Below are 24,603 nucleotides of genomic sequence, written 5' to 3' on the forward strand. Positions count from 1 at the left end.
AAAAAAAAAGTTTTGTTGGTGTTTTAAAAAGCAGAAGAAATCATCTCCTTGAAAGCAAGAAACTATTCAAAATTTCTTCCCATATAATTTGGTATGGTTTAACTTAAAGCATGCAAAGGGGTTTCATTTGTTTGGTACTATTAAATGACTTCCTTGTTTTTTCATTGGCTACAAGTTATTTCTTTTACCTTGCGCATCTACCAAAGTTCTTCCATGATTAAAGATCCAAATCCAATATATACAATCCTATCCGTTAAAAGTCTAGAAGATTAGCTCTAAAGATTGGGAAATCAACGAACGATAACAGGTGAAGAATCGGAACCCATAAACTTATTAATTCTTGAGAAGGCAAGACAAGAACTAATGGTCCGTTTGAATTGAGAGGGAGGAAGAAGGAGTAGAGTAGAGTAGAATAAATTTAGCACAAAATTAACTTATTTTTAGCCAACACTACTCTACTCTCCACCACTCCCCCTCCTTCCCCCCTCCATCCAAATAGGCCATAAGTTGGAATTACAAAGAGTCAATTTGCTGGGAACACTTAATTAAGTTGACATATTCAAATGTTTAAAAAACAAAAGTGGGTTTGGAGACTGATCCCCTCTCATGCTTCATCTGATACCTGCAGTTAAAAAAGAGGAATGGCCGCTTGCATACCCTATTTTGCCAAATGAAAAGAAGTCTTCGTGGGTCTTTTTTTATTTATTTTTTTAATCAATTTGAGAACTTCCAGTCATCCTTTTGACTGGAAGATGCCTAGAGGAAAGAAAGAGCATCTTGACAAAGGAAAAAGAAAAAGAAGGATTAAAAATAATTGTTGTGGTTGTTGTTTTGCTAGGACAATTCCTGGAAAGAAAGGGCCACTTGCACACCGTTCAAAGCTGCTTTTGAGCATAAGTAAAGATAAAAGAAAAGGTTGGAATCATTTTTTTGAGAGCATTGCCTAAGAACAAAAACAAATTCTAGTTTAAAGCAAAAAGTTGTTCTATAAATTAGAACTGTATCCAGAAGCGTTGTTTCAAGAGGTTATTATAGCACTTCACAACAACCAATTTCTGCAATTCTCCAAATTTGTAAGTTATTACTTTTCTTGCACACATCCATGTCTTCTACTTCCCTCCTAGAAAAAAAAATTATTCACAACAAAGGTTTTTTTTTTTTTTTTTTTTTTGCTCTTTTAATTTATTTTACTTCAATTTGAAATTGCAATGGAACTACTTAGTGGTTCAAGATTTATCAACATATGCTATGATTTATTCCTTTCAAACAGATGATAGCCACTAGGGTCATTAGGATATTGAACTTGCCTGCATTCTTGTCCTAAGAGTAAGGGAGTAGCAACAATAATTTAGAGTTTATTTGCTGGACACACTTAAGTTGTTGACATATTAAAGTTCAAAAAACAAAAAGGGGTTTTGAGACTGATCCCCTCATGCTTGATCTGGTAGCTCCTACAGTTAAAAGAGACATGGTAGATAGTTTGAATTGGTAAAAACATTGTATAATTGATGTCAAAGCTTCTTTCTATGAATGTTCTTTTCTCCTAGCTCTCATTTTTAGGGAAGCAAATGCTTTAGCTAACTTTGCTGCCTCTCTCAGATCCTTTGTTTGTTGTAATAAGAACTCCCTACCTGATTCTATTCAGGATGTGTGGAGGAAGGATTTAGTCTTTGTTTGATCAGCCCTTTAATGAACCAATGACATGGAGAACGATTTATCTTTTCAGTTAAAAATAATTGAGTTTATCCTGTGTTTAAATATTTATATTAAAAATAATCATTACATTTAAAAATATTTTTTGGTCATTGTTTTGCCAGGAAGATTCCTAGAAGAAAACTAGAAAAGACCACATGCACACCTATTTGTTTAAAGGAAAATAAAAAGGGGTTCAAACTTGTTAGCGGGGAAAAAAATAAAAAAATACTTAGCTTCAAGAATAATCAGTTTAGTTAGTAAGAGAAAAAGAAAAGGTTGGAGAAGGCCGCATTATTTCAAGCTAGCTTTTGAGCTTTATAACCACCCCTGCAATTCCTTAAATCTGTAATTTTTCACTTTTCAGACACATCTATCTCTTTTATTTTTCTTTTCTCAAAAAATCCACGTTAAATCATATTCTTCTTCCCTAGCTAGTTATTTTACTTTCCACACATCCTTCAAATTGTTTTTTTACTAATTTATTTTTATCCTTGTTGCGGTTCAAGATTTACCAACATATTTCCTTTGGATTCAATGAGTACTCAAGGAGCCTCATTGTTGTCATCATCATCTTCTTCTTCAAGACGATGGATATATGACGTTTTCCTTAGTTTCAGAGGCGAGGACACACGCAATAGTTTTACTGACCATCTATATACTGCTTTGCAACGTTCGGGTATTTCTACCTTTAGAGACAATGAAAAACTTGAGAGAGGAAAATCTATTGCACCAGAACTCTTGAAAGCAATAGAAGAATCGAGATTTGCTATTGTTATTCTCTCAAGAAATTATGCATCTTCAACATGGTGCTTGGATGAACTTGCAAAGATCATTAGATGCATGAAAGAGAATGAAATGACCGTTCTACCTATATTTTATAAAGTGGACCCATCTGATGTACGAAATCAAAATGGAACTTTTTCACAAGCCTTTGCTAAGCATGAAAAACGTTTGAAGGGGAACACAAAGAAGGTGCAAACTTGGCGAGCTGCTTTGAGTGAAGTGGCCAATCTCTCCGAGTGGCATTCACAAGATAGGTAAAGTAATTTGACTTTTTTGTAAATGTTTCAAATAGCTCTTCCTATATATATACCATGAATTACATCATACAATACGATGTTTTGACTATAATATATGTTATGTTAAATCCACTCACATTATACATGATAGGTAATTTATATTACTATAAACAAAGTAAGACTTGATGATTTTTTTTTTTTTTTTGAGGAAATAAGATTTGATGATTTGATCCTTTAATTTATCAAGAAATATCTCATTAACTAGTTTTAAATAAAATGAAAGAATTTAAAGTATAGAATATGATAAGGTTAAAATTTTTAAATAAGAAGATTCCGAATAAATCTCAATCTTTGGAAAGTGGGGAAAAAAAATGATAAAGAGTTTTTTTTTTTAATTTTTTTTTATAGAATAATACCAAACATAATTACTAAACAATATGATTTTAGAACCCAATAGCGTAAACATCGGATTAACAAGTTGACCGTTATCAAATTTCATATAAGTTCAGAGTTAAAAAATTGATCTATTGTAAAGCCAGTGGCGGAGGGCAGGAGTGTAATATTTTTTGACATGTCAAAACTTACGTCTTCTTCTTCTTCTTTTTTCTTTTTTCTTTCTTCCTTTCTTTTTTCTTTTTTTTTTTTTGGCAAAGATGTAAAAAGTACAAACACTTATTTGATGTAAATATCTTTATTAATGTAAGAAAATATCATATGTTAAATCAAAATTACAAAAATTTCATGTATAAGCAATAAATAAATAAATGGCAAAAACACCATTTTGGTCTTCACATTTTGGAGATATAGTCAATTTGGTCCCACATTTTAGTAACCGTCAATTTGGTCCCGTTATTTTCACATTGCAATCAATTTGGTCCCTACCATTAACTTATTAACAAAATTACTTATATGGCAAACGATGTACACTGTTTGCATATTTAAAGATGACATGACTAATAAAATAATAATAAAATTTTTTATTGATCATTAAAAAATTCCATGTCAATATTTGAATTGAAAAAAAAAAATTTCAAGAATAAAAAATTAAAATCATCCTCAAATTTTCTTGTATTTTCCTGGTATCAAATCACAAAACTCAAACTCAAATTTCTTCCAAATTTGATTTTCCGCTTCTCTCTTTATTTGTTTCTCTCTTAAACAGTAAAACCCAGATTTGATACCTCTCCAATATCTATCTCTCTCTTTTATCTCAGTATCTCTGAAATCTTGCAACAAACTCACAATCAAACTAACAACAACAAAGACACGTATTCAAATAAAGAATACCTAGAAGACCAATATTTCAATTGCTTTTTTATATTTTGTTTTGTTTCTGGGCAAGCAAAGAGAAAATGGTTCCAAGGAAAGAATTGAAGGAAGGAAGGTGTCTACGTTTGTGCAATCGTTTGCGTGTGTGTGTTATCTGTTATGGCCAACATCATGTCCGATGGAGTTGCGGCAATCAATGGTCGTGGAGGAGAGCGAAGACATTGAGTTTTCGCTGGCAATCAAGCGGTGGTGCTGCTGGTAGTAAATGCTAAAAGAGCTCAAGGACTTTGGCTATGGAGGCCGATCTGTGCTTCGGCCATGGAGGATTGAAGCTAGGTTCAGTTGTAGATTAGAGTCATTAGAAAGTGAGAACTTTGGGTTTGCAAGGGAGAAAGAAAGATAGTAAAGAGTTTGAGAGAAAAGAATTGTCAGATATGGTACAAATTTGTTTTTGAGTTTCGTGTTTTGGTGTTTGGCTGAAAGGCTCAAGATGTTAGTATATAATATAGTTTGAGAATTGTGCCTACTAACTAAATAGTTGGGAAATCATAGTTAATTTCCCATTATCGCCGAGCTTTAACAAACAAGTTAAATCAAAATCCCTAAACCTAAAGACCAAACAAAGATAAAATTGAGCTTAACAACCAAGTCAAATCAAAAACCCCAAAACCACAAAACAAACAAAGAGAAAATAGAATAAATTTTAAGAAAGAAAACGATGACATTAATGGTGATGGCGCAGCCGTAGATCATTGGTGGTTGCGCGGGTTCTATTGTTTGGCAATGGAGCCGTCATAAACTGCTGGTGTTTATGGTTGCGTGGGTTCAGCTGTGGTTGAGCTCGATTGCGTGGGTACAGCTATGGCTGAGCTTGGTCCAGCCAAGGAGGCTTTAAGGGAGGAGATTCTAAGATGAGAGAGCAGTAGTGTTGGCGTTCAGTGAATAGAAGAGAGAGGGAGAGAGAAAAAATTGTAAAATAATCAAATACACAGCTACAGTACTCGTGTATATTTACACGGTATTGTAGTTTTTATATCTTTACACATTTTTACACGGTTTGATGCGGGGAATTTTTGAGAATTAGATGTGCAAAGATTGATGCAATTGCTCTAAGAGCTTTTTTTGGTAAGCACTACATAAGAGCTTAAATTACTTTAAAAGTTAAAAGAAATTTCAAGTTACTTTAGTCATCTGTCATAGTTTTTAAGTTACGTAGTAAACTTAGTCTTGTATAATCATTTATAATATAAATTAAATTACTTTTTATTTTATTTTTATTATTCAATTTAATGATAAATGTGAAATATTTATGGGAGAGGAGATTTCAATTTTAATTTGAACCATAAACATCTCTATTGAAAATATCAAGAGGTGCTAATTGAACTACAAAGCTCTTTAACATATTCCCCCTCAAAAAAAAAAAAAAAAATAAATAATTTTTTTTTTTTTTTTAAAAAAAGGCTCTTTAACATATAAGGGAAATATTTTCCTTGATAACATTTAAAATTTTTAATGAATTTTTGCTACTGCGCACCAATAGTATATACTACCCTCATCACATGCACTCCAGACGTGTGATGAGACTTTTTTTTTATTAAATTTAATACTCTCTCCATCCCAATTTGTTTGTCCTGTTTGAAAAGTCAACATTTTTAAGGGAACATCATTTATTATCTTGTCTACCTTATAAAAATGTATAAGTTTACAAAATAATCCTTAAATAAATTTATCATTTAAAAAAAAAAGTTATTCTTAATGAGGCAACTAAAAAGGTGCCCCAATTAGACTGATTTTTTTAAATATTTGTTAGTTTTCTTATAAATAGTTTTAAAAATAAAGTAGGGATATAATAGGAACATTAGTAAATTAATTACTTTTATTTTTAGAAATAGGACAATATTTTGAGACATCCCAAAATGAAATAAAGGACAAACAAACTGAGACGGAGGGAGTATAATTTTTCAATTTGAATTTATCTATTGTTAGTGAGGTTATGTAGGAAGAAATTTTTCTAAAACTAAAATTTAAAATTTGGAATAGATTAATAAAACTAAAATTTAGGATTGCTGGGTTTAGAGTGTGCTAGTTTTTAGGGAAAAAATATATCAAACATACATGAAATATGTTTAGATAGAGAGTGTGCTAATTTTTAGGAAAAAAGTTTCTCTGGTAGTATTTTTTTTATTAAATTACAATTTTAACCCTATTTTTTATTTTTTAAGAATAAGGATTATCTAATTAAATTATGGTTACTTTTGACATTTTTAGAAACCATAATTAACTTTCTAAACTCTCTTAATATATAGAGATAAAACAGAACATATTTTTTGCATCAATAGTTTGAGATGCACTTGGACTTTGTGAGCCCTGAAAAGGATAAACATGAAGAGATCAACCAAAATACTTGCTTCATGTACAATTTTGTATTGCATGATTAATTTGAAATGTACAGTAGCTCAAGCAATTACAAATTCCTGTGGCAGCTCTACTTGATATCATATTCTCTTTTTTCTTCCGAAGAAAGTAATTTTATTAGTTGTCGACTAACTCATTTGGTAATGAAAAAAGGAGAAAGAGAGAGACTGAGAGGATTGTCAAACTTATACGTGGAAACAGAGCTGTCAAAAAAAATTTGGGTAGACTCATTATAAGTTACTTGTTGTAATAGTAGAAGTTCTACTTCTAATACTAATTTGTTGTGAAAAAACATGTAAATAAAAGGTAAGCAATACTAGACACAAATGCTAACGTAATTTGATAAACTCTATACCCACATTCAAGGGCAACACTAACCAAAAGAAAATGCAATGTTACATCTACAACAACAATTTCACAATAAATTCTAAGCAGCAAGTTGTAACTAGTTGCCTTATTTTAGTGGTATGCTTAGATTGGAACGAGTAATAACTTCCCACCTAGAATCTTTTGTGAAAATATTATGAACATAGCATTACTCACAAAAAATCTCATTAACAATTATGAGAAAAAAAAATAAAAATAAAAAATAAAAAACCTGCATTCCCAAGTCCCAACTGTCATAAAGATAAAGAAACACAAGTTATCATTTCAGCCAAAGGTGTTCTTCACCTTTTCACCATTTTAAAAGACATATTATTATTTCCATATGGGCAATATTTCACTCAATTAAATGCAATGAAACACACAGTGACCTTTGTTTTTATTTATTTATTTATTTTTAGAATAATGTTAGAGGTATAAACTATTTTACAAATTTTTTTACAAACTGCTGATGTGGTAAGTGATTATTGGTAAATGAAAAAATGATATTAACGATAGACCTAGATGAAAACCAATAGGAGGTTGGCCATATCAACATTTTTTAAAAATGTTGTAAAATAGTTTGTGACTGTAATATTACTCTCATTTTTATATAGTTTTAATATATGACATTTGTTTCTAATGATTTTTTTTTTTTTTAATCATCATACTAAGACACCATTTGGTTTTTGGGGCAAACGGGGATCGAATCCAAGATCTTTTATTCATCTATAATAGATTTTACCAGTTAAACTAAGTAAAACCCTAAGCAACTTTTGTTTTACAGGAACATTGTGTTATAAAAAAGAAAATCTTACATTCAAAATATCTTCTTCTTTTTTCCTCAATTTTCTTTTTTCTTTTTTGGTTAATGAAGGGGAAAAAAACCTGGAGTTGCTTATATTATCCTAGGTCGAAAACTTATTAGACTCAAAACCCACCCAAACATGGAAACATAGGTAGCATGAAATTAGATTTTATTTTTTTAATCCAGCTAATATTCAGATTTTTAATATAGAGTATATATTGCATATGTCTCAAATTAAACCTAGGTTTCTTAAGGAATGAACTAAACTAAAACGATATATTCAGATTTTACATTATAGGTTGCATATACATTTATTTGTTTGGATTTCAGTTTTAATCAACTATACTAAATGCTATATATCTGCAAAAAATTTTATTTGGGTCTTGTCATGGGAGGTTTAAACTCACTGCTTATTATTCTCTCTTCATTGTAGGCTTGAGTCAGAAGTTATTGACAATATTGTGAAAGTGATAATAAATAAACAGAGTTATACATTCTTTGTAGCAACCGAGGGACTAGTGGGAACAAGTTCCAAAATTGAGAAATTGATGTCACATTTAGCTCTAGAGTCAAATGATGTTCGCATTATAGGAATTAGAGGAACAGGAGGATGGGTAAAACAACTCTAGCAAGAGTTGTTTACAGTATGATTTCTAATCAATTTGAAGCATGTAGTTTTGTTGCTAATGTCAGGGAAGTTTGCGAAAAATATGGCATACTTCAGTTACAACAAAAACTTTTGAATGATCTTTCAATTCTAAGAGACATGAATGTAAAAGATGTTGATAATGCAGTTTACATGATCAAGAATAGGTTACGTCACAAAAAGATTCTTCTCATTATTGATGATGTAAATGAATTAGACCAGATGAACAAATTAGGTGCGAAGCATGATTGGTTAGGTCCAGGTAGTAGAGTTATCATAACAACAAGAGATGCGAAGTTGCTAACGACCCAAAAAGTAGATGGAATATATGAGGCTAAAGTATTGAGTAATGGTGAAGCTTTTCATCTTTTTAATTTGAAAGCTTTTGACAAAGAGCATCCTCCTAAAGATTATCTAAAGCTATCCCTAGCCTTTGTACATTATGCTGGTGGCCTTCCTTTAGCCATTGAGGTTTTGGGTTCCATTCTAAACGGAAGAAGTACTTTTGAATGGAAAAGTGTATTAGATAGGCTTAGAGAATTTCCTGAAAGAAAAATTCTCAATGTACTTCAAATAAGTTTTGATGGACTACATGAAACAGAGCAGGAAATTTTCTTGAATATTGCATGCTTCTTTAATCATAAAAATCAAGAAACTATTATTCCAATATTAGATTGTCTTGAGCTTTACCCTAAAATTGGATTAAGTACTCTTATTGAAAAATCTCTCATCAAGTTGGAAGACAATCAATTGTGGATGCATGATTTGCTCCAAGAAATGGGTCGAGATATAGTCCGTAGAGAGTGCCCAAAAGACCAACCTGAGAAGCGTAGTAGATTGTGGTTGTATGAAGATATTGACAATGTGTTGACAAATAATACGGTAAGAGCTTATTGATAGAACCCAAGAATATACCTAATTAATTCAACATAGTTTAACATAAAGGTTTTGGTAATTATAAATTTTACAATTTACTAATTCATTTTGTTCATGATTATTAGGGAACAGAAGCAATTCAAGGCATCGTCTTACCGTTTCTAGGAACAGAAGGGGCACAGTGGAATCCTGAATCATTTTCAAAGATGAATCGTCTAAAACTCCTCATAATTGAAGATTCTTACCTCATGTATGATCCCAAAAATCTTCCTAATGGCTTAAGATATCTTAATTGGCATGGGTACCCTTCAAAATCTTTGCCAACAAGTTTCCAACCAGATGAGTTAATTGAACTTCACCTGTGTTTTAGCAACATTGAACAACTTTGGACAAGAGCAAAGGTAATAAATACCCTTCTACAACTTTTCTTTCAATAGTTTCATTAAACTATAAGGTTTTTGAAGCTAAAAATTATTTTGTCTTTTGGCTTTTTACAGCCTTGGGAGATGTTGAAAAAGCTTATTGTTCTTAATCTAGAAGGTTGTAAAAATCTCAAAAGTCTTCCAAGAAAATTTGAGATGAAGTCTCTAAAGATCCTTATTCTTTCCAACTGCTCAAAAATTAAAACAATTCCAGAATTTGGGGAGAATATGGGACGTGTAAAAGATCTTTACTTAAATGGCACTGCTATTACAAAACTACCCACATCAATTGGGAATTTGAGTGGCCTTGTTTCATTGGATGTAAGGGATTGTAAAAATCTTATGTCTCTTCCCAGCACCTTTTTTAGTTTGACGGGGCTTAAAGATCTCAGTCTTTCTGGCTGCTCAAAACTAATAGAGAACTTGGGGCGTGGTGAAAGTTTTGATGGGATCGGACAAATGCCTTCTTCTAAGGCCATGTTCGAAACTTTAAAAAAATAGCTTTTGGTGGATTTCAGCTTCTCCCTTTTAATCCACTGTCGAGAAGTTCCGAATCCATGGGCTTGCTATTGTCTTCTCTATTTGGTTTGTCTTCTTTGAACTATTTGAATTTAAGTAATTGCAATCTCAAGGAAATCCCCTATGATATTGCTTGCTTATTCTCTTTAGAAGGTTTAATTCTATGTGGAAATAATTTTAGTTGCCTTCCGGAAAGCATCGCTCAACTATCTAATCTAAAAGTTTTGAAGGTGGATAATTGCACGAGTCTTCAATCCTTTCCAACGCTTCCTTTAAATATAGGTTATGTTGAAGGATTTGGTTGCTCCTCATTGGAAACGGTACCAGTTTTGTTGAGACCAAATTCTTCATTTGAGCCAAGACTCTTTCTTTCAAATTGCAGCAAACTGACTGGCAATCAAGGATTCATTGACTTGTTTTTTGCAGTTATAAAAAAGTCTCCTCAGGTCTCTCTCTCTCTCTCTCTCTCTCTCTCTCTCTCTCATAGTTCTAAGCCTCAAGCTTTGCATGTTTCAGGGACTCTCTCCTAACTATCACGGGGAAAGATATGGAATGGTTTTTCCTGGAAGTGAAATACCGGAGTGGTTTAGCCATCAATGTATGGGGAATGAAGTGAATATAATGGAACCTTTTTCTCATTTGTGTAATGACTGGATTGGGATTGCTGTTTGCATTGCATTTTGTTCTCTTTCATGTCGCCAAATTAATTACAGTCCAGTTCACTTCCGGTGGAGAGTCAATGGAAAAGATATGTCTTCCGTAGGTATAAATGGAAGAGCTTCGAATTACTGCATTTCCGATGTTATGGTTGCTTTATCAGATCATATTTGGCTATGGTATTTGCTTCCTCAAGACGTCTGGGAGAAGGACAGAAAATCACTGTGGGAATGTGATGCAAATGGATTCCGTGAGATTGGAATTAAAATTGATAACACAGATTCAGGCTTGGTGAAGAAATGCGGGTTGCGTGTGGTATACAAGAAAGACATTGAAGATCTCAACGGTAATGTGGTTCAGAGTGGCAACAACAGCATCATTCCCTATGAGGGCTTGAAAGAGTCCCTGAATTTATGGCCCATGGTAAATATTATGAGGAGTCAAGTCGGTACAAGGAATGTGGTGAAGAGCTAAGCAATTGGCAGGAATTACATGTAAGTCACTGTCATTGTCTTTCTTCTTAATTCAAGCTCTGTTGGATGCTGCATTATCTTTTTTTCTTTAGTATACGTTTATAAATGGATTGTCCACCATATGTTTGATTACAGTTGTCAATGAGTCTCCTAGCAGTTTTACTAGAATGAACAAAGAATGGCAAGAAATAGCTTTTTGTTGGAAAGTTTTAAATGCAGAAGAATTCATCAAACTTGGAAAGTTTTGGCTGCTAAACGTACCAGTTTATTGTTCTATCTCATGTTGTTTTCTTCCAAACAACAAATACTGAATAATAGATAGTATTGGATAGTAATATTTCAAAATGGCTTTAGAAAAAACATCTTACCCCTGATCATCCCATGTGATGCTTCTGCGAAGGCATGGGTAAGACCTTAATATTATTTGAATCTCAATTAAAAGTGACAAATCTTTTTCCTCTGCATTTTGTTGGTTACATACTTACATTTCATATTAAATTGATGACACGCCTTTATAACCATCCAAGTATATGCATATGGTTCTAGTTTTATCGAATTTCTCCAAAGGAATGTCTAATAAAATTGCTTAGGTTCTCTGAAAGTTGTGGCAGATGTCCTAGTTAAAGATACATTCATAGGGAATTCTGAATTAGTTTGGAAACTCAATAGCCAAAATGATGCTAAGAGAATTTTCTTAATTCCTGTTTGTATTGCTCACAAGCTCATAAAGCCTCATTCTAAATATGGGTCTTATTTTGGCTAAAAAGGAAAATGGCTATTGCATACCAAGAATTGTAGAAACCAAGCTGGTAGGCCTTTAATTGGTCTTAATGGCATTGCAACCAGTTATGTAGGATACAATTACCTTCTAAAATGATTATCGTTTTCTGATTTTTTTTTCTTTTTTTAATTTTCTTCTTGTGAGGGTAGAAGTGAGAAGACATCTGATGACTAATGTCCTTTGTGTCCAAGATACTGAAAGCTTAGACCATATTTTCCCCCCTTGTCATGTAGAGAAATCTGGCTTGTTTGATCTGTTCATTGGACCGGATTTCATTCAGCCTTACTTGATTCAGGCATGAATGAAGATTTGGATGAAGGGTAACAGGGGCCATTGAGAAATCATAAAGTACTTTTTGCTGTCTTTTGTCTCTGATTTATGGTCTATTTGGAGTTATGGGAACAAGGCAATAGTGAATAAAGAATCTTTATCTGCCACTAATGTAGTGAAAGTATTGTAAAAGTTTGATTTCAATGTGCAGGGTAACTAACAGTTCAAAAACAAAGAAAAGCCTCAGCAGCAGCAGGATAAGCAAGTCCACACCTTTAGAGAGTGTTCCAACTGGTGACCAACCACGTTGGATGAGAGCTGCAAGGGTAAGAGAAGGAAAGGGGATCCAGTTTCTTTCTGTAAAAATAGAGGTCCATGTCTGTGGCTGGTTTTTTCAGCTGGACTGTTAAAGATTCTATTGTGACAGCAACTTTATTGGCTTTTTTATGAAGCATTATTGAAGATTCTAGCTTTGGGATTTCTCTCTGTTAGTATTCTTAGAAGCAACAAAGAGGTGGCAGAGTTACCTAATAGAGAGGCTGTGGTAAAGGACAAATGTTTGGGATTGACATGTGGATAGACGTTTTGGCAAAGCCTTGATCTCTAGCAACCATTGCCCCTAAGTCTTTATGAACAGTAGCTTGGATAATAGATAATAGACAGAGAGCTCCTAATCTTCTAATCTTTTCTTCTTGTGCTGTTTTGGTTCCTTTGTTTCAATGTACCCAAAAAAGAATGGCAAGAAAAGGTTTTTGTTGGTGTTTTAAAGGCAGTAGAAATCATGGGCTGGAAAGCTTTTACTGCCAAAGGTATTATTAATTTATTGTTTTACCCATGTTTCCATTCAAAATTATGCCTATGGGTTGTCCTCAGTTTAGAATTCTATTAGCACAGGCTGATTGGTAAGAAAAGGCATGACAAATTGACAGGTAATTCAAAGTGAATAAACTATAATTCTAATTCTTATATTTTTCCTTCTTGTCCTTTGCGTATAATTTGGTTTGCTTTAATTTAAAGTATGAAAAAGGGGTTTTATTTGTTTGGAACTATCAAAATGCTTTCTTATTTCTTCTTGTCATCTAGAAATCTAGTTTGGTTAGATCTGTCCATTACTAATGTGGTTATGTATAGTAATAGTTTGATTTCTGTTAATGTCACATATAAATGCTTGTTGATGTTGATGTTCCTCTTCCTTCATTGGTGGAGCTCCTCCGTCAACGAGTGGTCTCATATTCCATTGCGTTGTGGAGCAGCGTTGCTGCCTTTATTTATCAAAAAAAAAAAAAAGTAATAGTTTGATTTCTATGTGACTATGTGTATGTTAGCTATCAGTTCAAATTAAAGGAAAGCCTTGACAGTGGAAAAATAAGTCCAGACATTTATAGAGTCTTCCAAATGGCAACCAATCCTGAAATGGGGAGGGGATTCAATTTTTTTGGTAAAAATAGAGATAGATGTATGGTCATGGCTGTTGTTTCTGCTGGGCCGTTAAGGATTCTATATTTCTATGAAAGCAGCTGTTTTGTATTTGTGTGAAGGAGCAAGGATTGTTGAAGCTGCGAGCCAAGCCTGCAAGCCTTGGGATTTCTCTCTGGTAGTATTCTTAGAAGTAATGTCTTCTCATAAACTATATTACACTACAAAAATTTGTTGTCATGTTCAAATTGATATTAAAAAAAAAAAAATCGAAGTTTTTTGGAGAGAATTAGTTCCACTTCCATGTATCTTTTAGAACTTTGCTCGCAGATGTCATATTAGTCAATCAAGATTATCTACCTTTCTAAAAAAAAAAAAAAATTTAAATTCTTATCTAGTTGAATAATTTTCAGTCAAAATTTAAGCACTTGAACTACTACTTTATTTATATAATAATTGAGTTGTTAACTTTACTGAAAACACAATGTTATAATGAACAACTAAAAGCTTGGCTCTAACATGGTCATGATTATAGAAAACAATGGAAGAATCCATGAAATCATGTAGAAATACTGGATTATCTTGGCCTTTACCATTAGGGGTTCTTATTGATAAATCTCTTGAAAAAGTTAATGATGATGGTTAGTGGATGCATGATTTACAACATGAAATGGGCAAGAACATAGTTTATCAAGAGTTCCCTAGGAGTCTGGAAAGTGTAGTAGATTGTGGTTATATATTTGTAGACATTAATAATGTTCTTACAAAAAATATAGTTAGAGGTTATCGTCAAAACTTGAGCAACATACCATTTTATATGGTTCAATAGACTTGGAAAGGTTTTGGTAATCTTAAATTTTGCAATTCATTAATCCTTTTATTCACGGCTATGAACAAAAGCAATTAAAGACATAACCTTAAAGTTGCTTGAACTAAAATAGGCATATTAGAATCTCAAGAGTCTTTTTAAAAAAGTATCATCTTAAATTACTCATAATTGGTAATGTTAACCTGTTGTATAATCTTGAAACATCTTCCTAATGGCTTGAGCTTTCTCAATTAGTTTGGATACCCTTCAAAAAAAAGTTAAACAAGTTTCCATCCCATTAAGCAATTTTTAAAAACATATTGAAATTCCAAACTTCATTGGAATCCTAGTCCTAAGAAATTGTTCCTTGAGGATTGTATAAATTTACCTAGGTGCACACATCAATTGGAGCTCATAAAAAAAATATTAAAGAAATAATTAAAAAACTTAAATTTCTTAGTTGTAAACTCTCAATATTATCACAATAAAATTTCTAAACTCTGCACACACAAAATTCTAATCTATATATATATATATATATATATATATATTGTAGGGACACAATTTTGGTTAACCCGGTCCTGGACGATTAGGCCCTGGCCTAAGAAGTCCCACACAATGAATTTTGTAGAGTATGGGCTGAAGAACTCAGTTCCAATTGACTTAGACGGTTCGTTGCATGTTCTTAGCAGATGTAGAAACGTGAATCAAGAAAATGGATATGAAAGTGGAAGTTTTATTCATGGCTATGCATTCATACCATGAATCCTTGCTTTTTCTCTCTTCTCTCCCTTCTCTTTCGTCCCCCTCTTCTGAGGGACTCTTACATATTATATAGGCCGCTTTTTATCATCTGGGTCTTACACTTGTTGATCATCCAATCCCCCACTTGAGCACCTGTCCCATCAGACGCCCTTACCAGTTCTTTGTGAGTTGCAGTGACCAAGGTAACACTGTTCAAGGGTCTTCTCTTCATTAATGCGGCCAGGAGAGTAGTTGTGGTGCATTTAATGTGGTGGTGACAACCTTTGCTGGGATATTTTAAGCCTTCTTTCTTCTTACGTGTTTGGAGTGAGGGCTACAATAACTGGGATGCATCATTGACCTGTACTTTGGAATGTCCAAGGAGGAATTACTCCTCGGACGTGTTTTCTTCGCCCCAATTGGATTAGGCAAGGATTATGGGTCGCGACGTCTCTTCGAACAGAATGGTCCTCGGACGGGCCCAAGGCCCAGCCAACTTGTTATTCTGGGCCGATCCCCACATATATATATATATATATATAACCGAAACCTTTGAAACTTCCACAATTTTTCATGTCAGTACAATATTTAAATAAAATTATCATTTTATTTAAATAAAATTATTTTTGTTTAATCCAAATTTAATAAAGAGTAAAATTTTATCTTTCTAATAAGTCCAACTTAAACTCAAACCCATTATTATCATTAATATTTAAATAAAATTATCATTTTTTTAATATAAAAAAGGCTACTATCTCTCCCCTCCTAAAAAGAGATTGTCTATCATTCAAATTTTAATACATCCAAGAAAGATAAATATTGGAAAAATAAAAAGAGGTTATCTATCATTCAAAGTCTAATACATCCAAGAGTAACATATAAATACTACTAATTTTCGGCTCTTTGTCCACAACACAATAGTTTTATGATTTATCTCCCAATCTCCTTTCATTCTCTCACGCTCACGCTTTTGCACAAACAGAAAGAAACCCAGAAACCGATCTCCAATTCAGCCTAGACTACGATTGCATGAATGGGCAGTAAGTTTTAAAAAAGGGTCATAATCGATGGCCAAGTATATGAATATATAGCAAAGCGTGAAATGACCGATGAAGAAATCAAACGCTATTATGATCAGTTTAATAAGAGTGGGGTAAGTTTTTTTTTTTCATTTTCGTATCTGAAACACAATGAAGCGCAACAGTGAATAAAGAATCTTTATCTGCCACTAATGTAGTGAAAGTATTGTAAAAGTTTGATTTCAATGTGCAGGGTAACTAACAGTTCAAAAACAAAGAAAAGCCTCAACAGCAGCAGGATAAGCAAGTCCACACCTTTAGAGAGTGTTCCAACTGGCAACCAACCACGTTGGATGAGAGCTGCAAGGGTAAGAGAAGGAAAGGGGATCCAGTTTCTTTCTGTAAAAAATAGAGGTCCATGTCTGTGGCTGGTTTTTTCAGCTGGACTGTTAAAGATTCTATTGTGACAGCAACTTTATAGGCTTTTTTATGAAGCATATTGAAGATTCTAGCTTTGGGATTTCTCTCTGTTAGTATTCTTAGAAGCAACAAAGAGGTGGCAGAGTTACCTAATAGAGAGGCTGTGGTAAAGGACATTCAGCAGTTTACAAATGTTTGGGATTGACATGTGGATAGACGTTTTGGCAAAGCCTTGATCTCTAGCAACCATTGCCCCTAAGTCTTTATGAACAGTAGCTTGGATAATAGACAGAGAGCTCCTAATCTTCTAATCTTTTCTTCTTGTTCTGTTTTGGTTCCTTTGTTTCAATGTACCCAAAAAAGAATGGCAAGAAAAGGTTTTTGTTGGTGTTTTAAAGGCAGTAGAAATCATGGGCTGGAAAGCTTTTACTGCCAAAGGTATTATTAATTTATTGTTTTACCCATGTTTCCATTCAAAATTATGCTTGTGGGTTGTCCTCAGTTTAGAATTCTATTAGCACAAGCCGATTGGTAAGAAAAGGCATGACAAATTGACAGGTAATTCAAAGTGAATAAACTAGAATTCTAATTCTTATATTTTTCCTTCTTGTCCTTTGCGTATAATTTGGTTTGCTTTAATTTAAAGTATGAAAAAGGGTTTTTATTTGTTTGGAACTATCAAAATGCTTTCTTATTTCTTCTTGTCATCTAGAAATCTAGTTTGGTTAGATCTGTCCATTACTAATGTGGTCATGTATAGTAATAGTTTGATTTCTGTTAATGTCACACATAAATGCTTGTTGATGTTGATGGTCCTCTTCCTTCGTTGGTGGAGCTCCTCCGTCAACGAGTGGTCTCATATTCCATTGCGTTGTGGAGCAGCGTTGCTGCCTTTATTTATCCAAAAAAAAAAAAAGTAATACTTTGATTTCTATGTTACTATGTGTATGTTAGCTAACGGTTCAAATTAAAGGAAAGCCCTGACAGTGGAAAAATAAGTCCAGACATTTATAGAGTCTTCCAAATGGCAACCAATCCTGAAATGGGGAGGGGATTCAATATTTTTTGTAAAAATAGAGATAGATGTATGTTCATGGCTGTTGTTTCAGCTGGGCCGTTAAGGATTCTATATTTCTATGAAAGCAGCTGTTTTGTATTTGTGTGAAGGAGCGAGGATTGTTGAAGCTGCAAGCCAAGCCTGCAAGCCTTGGGATTTCTCTCTGGTAGTATTCTTAGAAGTAATGTCTTCTCATAAACTATATTACACTACAAAAATTAGTTGTCATGTTCAAATTGATATTAAAAAAAAAATCGAAGTTTTTTGGAGAGAATTAGTTCCACTTCCATGTATCTTTTAGAACTTTGCTCGCAGATGTCATATTAGTCAATCAAGATTATCTACCTTTCTAAAAAATTTAAATTCTTATCTAGTTGAATAATTTTCAGTCAAAATTTAAACACTTACTCCTACTTTATTTATATAATAATTGAGTTGTTAACTTTACTGAAAACACTATGTTATAATGAACAACTAAAAGCTTGGCTCTAACATGGTCATGATCATAGAAAACAATGGAAGAATCCATGAAATCATGTAGAAATACTGGATTATCTTGGCCTTTACCATTAGGGGTTCTTATTGATAAATCTCTTGAAAAAGTTAATGATGATGGTTAGTGGATGCATGATTTACAACATCAAATGGGCAAGAACATAGTTTATCAAGAGTTCCCTAGGAGTCTGGAAAGTGTAGTAGATTGTGGTTATATATTTGTAGACATTAATAATGTTCTTACAAAAAATATAGTTAGAGGTTATCTTCAAAACTTGAGCAACGTACCATTTTATATGGTTCAATAGACCTGGAACGATTTTGGTAATCTTAAATTTTACAATTCATTAATCCTTTTATTCACGACTATGAACAAAAGCAATTAAAGACATAACCTTAAAGTTGCTTGAACTAAAATAAGCATATTAGAATCTCAAGAGTCTTTTTTAAAAAATATCATCTTAAATTGCTCATAATTGGTAATGTTAACTTGTTGTACAATCTTGAAACATCTTCCTAATGGCTTGAGCTTTCTCGATTAGTGTGGATACCCTTCAAAAAAAATTTAAAAAAGTTTCCATCCCATTAAGCAATTTTTAAAAACATATTGAAATTCCAAACTTCATTGGAATCCTAGTCCTAAGAAATTGGTCCTTCTTGAAGATTGTATAAATTTACCTAGGTGCATACATCAATTGGAGCTCATAAAAAAAAAAAATTAAAAAAACGTAAATTTCTTAGTTGTAAACTCTCGATATTATCACAATAAAATTTCTAAACTCTACACAAAAAAATTTCTAATAACAAAAATTATCGAGTAGTATCTCACGCCTCCCAGTCACGTGCCATTTTGGCGCCCAAATTTCCCCACAAATTCCAATCACTTTCCTCTTTGCTCTCATTCACCATTTCATAAACGCCCAGCCCAGTACAGCCAAAAATCATCAATTCCTCAAAGAAAATCCCCAAACCCATCTATATATGTAGTGTTAGGGTTTTTTTTTTTTCATTTTCGTATCTGAAACACAATGAAGCGACAAATTTCCAAAACTGCTCATAAAGATCCATCACCGATCATCGGAGCAACTTTACCACAACAATCACGTCGTCTCCGTGTAGTTCGGAGCTCCGATTTCCGCATTCCAAATCCAACTTCCCAATCAACCAAAGGTTCTTCTCCTAAATCATTCATTTTTCTTTTCTTTTTTTCTTCGTGTAATTGGTTCAAATTTGATTGATTAACAAGTTCTAAGTTTCAATTAGGAAAGTTTTTTAGCACGGAAAATGGATTTATATATAAATAGGGTTTAGAAATTTCATAGAGAAAAATTAGGAAAGTAGAGTAGAATGTAGGTGCACTGAGAAACAAAGACAAAAATGCGCATCACTAACTGGCCCATTTCATGTTCTTGCTTGCATTGATATTGATGCATGGCTTAAATGACTCACCAAAATGAAGATTGTTGTTGTTCAGGCCCTAGAATACTAATTTAAATAAATAAATTAATAAGGGTGTATCCTGAGGTAGATTCCTAAACTTGAATTTGTCGCCTGTCGATTTTGGTGGAAAGCATGTATGCACCAAGGCTTGACTTTTATGCCTGAAAAAATCTAGTACCACATCCTTTTGTGCTAGAACTTTTCCATAATTCTAATGTAACAGATTGTGAGTAGTGAAAAAGTGGTGGGTCAATATAAAAGTGATAAGCAATCAATCACAATTTACCACATAAGATAGTTGTGGAAAATTGTACGGTCCTAAAATTACTCTTTATGCCTTGAATACTTATGCATAGTATTATTTTCATATTAGTTATTGAAACGCATTCTCTTGCGCTAAACAACAGATTTGACATGGGCTCTTTGGCGTTTATATCGTGATTCTTTTTTTGGATTTTATTGCTTATATGAATTTTTATGGATGTGTTATAGTCATCCCTTGTATAATTTATTTGTTTGAATGTTGCCAGGCAAATGCTTGGACCTATATCTCTAATTTTTTTTCCACTGCACTTACCATTATGCACTATGGCATACTGCTTCATGACAAAATCATTTAAATTGAATTGTTTTTTCCTACTAATTTGTTTCATTTTTCATTTCCATGTAGATATCAGCTGCAGGAAAAGAGTAAAGCTTACAAATCTTGATGTTAATATTCCCTTAAGTTGCAGAAGAAATGCCTCTCCCACAGCTTTAGAAGGAAGACAGAGTCCGAGATGTAAGTTTCTACTGCTGACCATACATTGCTTTTCTTTTCTGGTGCTGCATATTCCTTGGGTTCTTGGTATTACTTGTTGTTTTCCTTTTCTTGAAGTAAAAATGTTTTTTATTTTTGTGCTAAAATGTTTAAATATATACAAGCTCTATTGTCATAATTATGTTGTATTTCTAATGGTACCAATCAAAAGTAATTGGAACTCGTGTTTGAAAATATTAATCATTCCATTTGAATGTAACATGCAGCCGATGACCCCAAAACTTCCGAATTTGCATTTTTTAAGAAATTGAAGGAAAATACAGGCCGCAAATACGAATCCCATACATTGCATAAAGAAGAAAACCAGTCAAAGAAGTTCAGAATTAGTGACTGTGCTGGAGGTAAATGATCAGAAATGCATCTCAACTGCAATTTGGGGTTTTTTTTTTTTTTTTTTTTTCTCTCTCTCTCCCAGTCATAAAGGCTGGTATGAACTTATTTCTTCTTCTAGAAAATTTTATGTGTATGAATCAGCCATACTTAAAATATTTAAAGGCAATGCACTTGTCTGAACATGATTATTTATGTGCTTTCTCTGTACTATGCAGGAAACCCAAACAGTGTCAAATTTAGCTGTAAGGACTTCAGTTCCTCATTACTTGCTGAAAATGTCACACCTAGTAACTTTAGCTCACACCTGTCACCTCTTGGTGGGGCATCAAAGAAATCAGGTATGTGTTGTAAAGTGGCTTTTCTTTTCTTTTTCTTCTTTTAATGGTATGCTTCTGATTAGTATTTCTTTCTTGTTTATTCTATCAATAAAAAGGGAAGAAAATGATGACAACAAATTATTGCTCCTAATTTTGGAATAATTTTACAGTAATCTTCCTTGTAAATAAATGGAGATTGTTCTCTGTAATTTGAACGTGGAATCTAATTTTTACTCCCTTTTTGTGATTTTATTATAACCTTTTAATATTGTGTGAAATAACTCCTCTTCTGATGTCAAGAATGCACTGGCTTATCATTTCTAACATCTTTAAAAATGGCAGATATAAATGCAGTTATACTGACTTATAAACTGAAAAGAAGAAGGAAAAAAAAAAAAAAAAGAGGTTATATTGTACTGTCCTGAGACGACTTTTTGGGATATCACTTGGTATTCTGAATCCCTAGAAAAAATAATGCTAATTCTTTGTAGGAGGTGAATGCTGCTTCCTTCATTGTTGACCACTTGCTTCTTGGTAGTTGATTCCTGGTGATTCATATCTGTTGCTGCCCTTGCACTATGATACTTACGGGGGGCTATTTGACATGGATAGAATTAGAAAGCCATCTAGGAATGCTATTTTAGTAGGCTTGGGTTAGACGAATTTGTGATTTTAGTATTCCAAAAGGTGAGAGAGCACTATTAGGCTTCAACATTCTTAAGTAAAATATTCACCACCACTTTATTTAACCTCATCCCCAGTATGGTGTTCTGCTTCATAATCTAATGTTACATGATTTGTAGTATCTTTAATCATGATTTTTTGTACATTGTCATAATATTCTCGTTAATGTTCTCATTTTGTAAATGACGATGCCAAATTAGAACCACTAATGAACTTGCTCAGTTTGCAATATATCCCGCGGATTTGGAATCCAGAACTTTGAAATGATATTTTGACTATTTTAATGGTTGGCAGAGGGAAATTCACCAGAAACTTATTCAACCTCAGCAGGTATATGCTGCCTGCATACATGAAAATATTGAGAAATTTAGCAATGTGTTGAATCCTAGGGTTATGTATGCTTTGTTTGTTAGCTAATATCATGGAAGGAAAGGATGAGAAAAATATAGATTTTTTCAACTTATTAAGCATTTTGTTTCTAAATTCCAAAATTTATTTTATTCTTGGCAATCCCATGGAGTTCTATTGCTTGTTTAAGGTAGATTATAACAATCTTTCTCCACTTCCAAATCTCACAACTAGAGATGCTGGTGGAATGCTTTGCTGAATAGTCTTAAATGCTTGCAAGTCTTTATTTTTAGGGGGCCAGCACGGGCATGGAGAAATCTTTTCTAAAAAGAGACATAAATTACGCAAATGGGTTGTAGAGACATCATATCCTCATATTGAAGAACTCTGTTCAAAGGGGTTAGACACATGACCATTTAATAAGTTTTCTATTTTATTTTAGCCTCATTTCATGGACTTGTAGAAATTTCTTCTCAGGTATGATTTTGTTTCTTTGCTTCTCAGTCGCCTCTTCCCCGAGGGCAACAAAAACAGTGTATGTTCCTTTTGCTTTCCATATGGATGTCACTTATTCTGTTGTTGTTGGTAATTAAGCTGAATAATTATTTCTCTGGCAGGGTTTTAAGAAATCAAAATCAAGGCAAGTTGATATTGATACCAAATCTCAATTTCTCACTTCTTTGGAATTGCATAGTCAGCTCAAAAAATTAAGTCATATGCCTGCAAGGAATTATATGGAACTTGACCATGTTTCACACTTGGATGATGGTTCTTCATCTTGTTGGTTGAATAGATCACCAGAGGGGGTTCTCTCAAATTTTTACACTCCCCCAAACAATGCCAGTATAGCATGTCTCGAGTATGAAATGAGAGAAACCGATTATGAAGTTGGAGGAAGAAGTCCAGTTCTATGCACTCAGTGTGATTCCACTTATGGCTTTCAATCTAAAAGATATGGATCTCTTGCATATAATCATCTCAAAGAACTGGATGACTTGCATTATCCAAAAAAATGTTTGATTAAAAGTGGGTCAAATCCTCTTCTTCTGGGTTGGGACTTTGGCAGGAATACAGAGGAAAGAAACTCGTCTAATACTTGTCAAAATACAGAGCTGAATCTGTATTCACCTTCATCAAGTTCCTTGGGTGATTATCATCAGCACATTCTGGATGAAAGGATAGGTGCAAAAGAGTTAAGTGAATCATCCTTCCTGTCAACAAATTCTCCAAATGTTATTTCATTCCCATGGTCCCATTCAGCCAACTATAATGAACTTGATTTTGGAAAACAAGTTGAAGACAAGGAAGATATAAATGCTGACTTTAACCATTTTCCTCTAGCTCTAACACTTGCACCAGACTATCTTACTCTGGCTGAAGATCACAAGAATGACACTAAATGCAAAGATAGCAGCATCTTCTTTTCTCCTCATAATCTTGATATAATGAGCAAGGTTTTTGGTGAGAGATATCATCATCCTGGTTTTGAAGGTGTCCTCCTCTCCTCTGGACTTGATTTAGATTTAGAATGGGATTGCCCATCATTAAGTGGTTCCTCAAGGAAGCATCATCCACCTGTCAATTGTGCTTTTAAGTCTCCCAGAAATGAAGGAACATATTCATGCTTTTTACTCAAAGACAAGAGTGAAAGTTTCCTAGATGGTTCAAGTCATAGAGGAACCCTGAGTCATGTCAGTGATATTGTTAATATCCAAGACTTGTCATCATTTTATTTCCAAATGTCGCTAGAAAAAGACAGGCCATGCCCTTTGCTGCTCAATAAATCAAGCTGGGATGGAACTTGAGGACAAATTTATTATGATGATAGTAAAGATGCTTCCAAGAATTTTGGACATGCTCTTCATGCTTTCATTATGCCTAGTTGTAGCTGCACATTATTGTTAATGTAGCTACTTTGTTTACTGGAATTTTCCAATGTTTTAAAGATTTCAAGTATACGGGTCTATCAAGAGATTACTTGTGAATTTGACACTGCCTTGTCTATTGTCATATGTTGGGGGCAAGTTCAATCTCTCTTGTCATCTCTCAAAAGTTGTTTCTTGAGCCACACCCTGGCACAAGAAGCTACACTTGCCACACAATCTCAAAGAAGCCCACCCCTTAAATTGCAGTGACGTGGCAGTTTGTACACTGTTAAATAAAATCTGAACTGTGAGATGGACAAGACTAGGTATGAAGAGGGTATCAAAGCTTTGGAAGTAACCTTTAGAATCTTAACTTAGGGAGCAGGTGGACTCTAGCTCACATTTTTTTTTTCTTTCAACTACCAAGAAAAGATAAAAAGTTATAAAACATGCTCACATTGGTTTACAAAAGTTCCTGATGCATGTTTAGTCATATGCTTGCAAAAAATGAACCCCTCTACTCTCCTGTAGTCCAGGTCTGCTATTATTAGTGCTAAGCAAGTCCACGGGGTTGTTTAGTAGTCTAGTCTATTATTGCTTCGGCATGCTTCTTGTTTGCTAGGA

The 24,603-nt window shown here is 33.4% G+C and overlaps 3 protein-coding genes across 4 annotated transcripts; all 3 read left to right on the top strand.

Moving 5' to 3' along the window:
- The first annotated feature begins 2,229 nt into the window (after positions 1-2,229).
- LOC115961801 (TMV resistance protein N-like) lies at positions 2,230-2,736 on the top strand. Its single transcript, XM_031080717.1, has one exon. It carries the CDS (start codon positions 2,230-2,232, stop codon positions 2,734-2,736), a length of 507 nt encoding a protein of 168 aa, XP_030936577.1.
- A 5,443-nt stretch (positions 2,737-8,179) lies between these two features.
- Positions 8,180-12,793, top strand: LOC115961802 (disease resistance-like protein DSC1). Its single transcript, XM_031080718.1, has 8 exons — positions 8,180-9,097; positions 9,217-9,492; positions 9,589-9,992; positions 10,214-10,478; positions 10,549-11,112; positions 11,255-11,343; positions 12,425-12,539; positions 12,641-12,793. Exons 1-8 carry the CDS (start codon positions 8,180-8,182, stop codon positions 12,791-12,793), a joined length of 2,784 nt encoding a protein of 927 aa, XP_030936578.1.
- A 6,309-nt stretch (positions 12,794-19,102) lies between these two features.
- On the top strand, positions 19,103-24,311 carry LOC115962063. 2 transcript variants are annotated; one of them, XM_031080934.1, is made up of 8 exons: positions 19,103-19,342; positions 20,283-20,393; positions 20,639-20,773; positions 20,981-21,103; positions 22,408-22,513; positions 22,619-22,649; positions 22,732-23,804; positions 24,084-24,311. In XM_031080934.1, exons 1-8 carry the CDS (start codon positions 19,201-19,203, stop codon positions 24,247-24,249), a joined length of 1,887 nt encoding a protein of 628 aa, XP_030936794.1. In that variant the 5' UTR covers positions 19,103-19,200; the 3' UTR covers positions 24,250-24,311. The 2 variants fall into 2 exon arrangements, with proteins under 2 accessions (XP_030936794.1, XP_030936795.1); XM_031080935.1 differs by lacking the exon at positions 24,084-24,311 and having other exon boundaries at positions 22,592-22,649; positions 22,732-24,071.
- Positions 24,312-24,603: the final 292 nt, after the last annotated feature.

Source organism: Quercus lobata, chromosome 9 (assembly GCF_001633185.2).
Source record: "Quercus lobata isolate SW786 chromosome 9, ValleyOak3.0 Primary Assembly, whole genome shotgun sequence".
Classification (NCBI taxonomy): domain Eukaryota; kingdom Viridiplantae; phylum Streptophyta; class Magnoliopsida; order Fagales; family Fagaceae; genus Quercus; species Quercus lobata.

Bases quoted from the DNA above. Each gene is read 5' to 3' on its own strand.
- LOC115961802 (XM_031080718.1), top strand. From the start codon at position 8,180: ATGGGTAAAACAACTCTAGCAAGAGTTGTTTACAGTATGATTTCTAAT. The intron at 10,479-10,548 runs GTCTCTCTCTCT...TGCATGTTTCAG, and splicing joins TTATAAAAAAGTCTCCTCAG to GGACTCTCTCCTAACTATCA. The intron at 12,540-12,640 runs GTAAGAGAAGGA...CTATTGTGACAG, and splicing joins GTTGGATGAGAGCTGCAAGG to CAACTTTATTGGCTTTTTTA.
- LOC115961801 (XM_031080717.1), top strand. From the start codon at position 2,230: ATGAGTACTCAAGGAGCCTCATTGTTGTCATCATCATCTTCTTCTTCA.
- LOC115962063 (XM_031080934.1), top strand. From the start codon at position 19,201: ATGAAGCGACAAATTTCCAAAACTGCTCATAAAGATCCATCACCGATC. The intron at 19,343-20,282 runs GTTCTTCTCCTA...ATTTCCATGTAG, and splicing joins AACTTCCCAATCAACCAAAG to ATATCAGCTGCAGGAAAAGA. The intron at 20,394-20,638 runs GTAAGTTTCTAC...TGTAACATGCAG, and splicing joins AGGAAGACAGAGTCCGAGAT to CCGATGACCCCAAAACTTCC.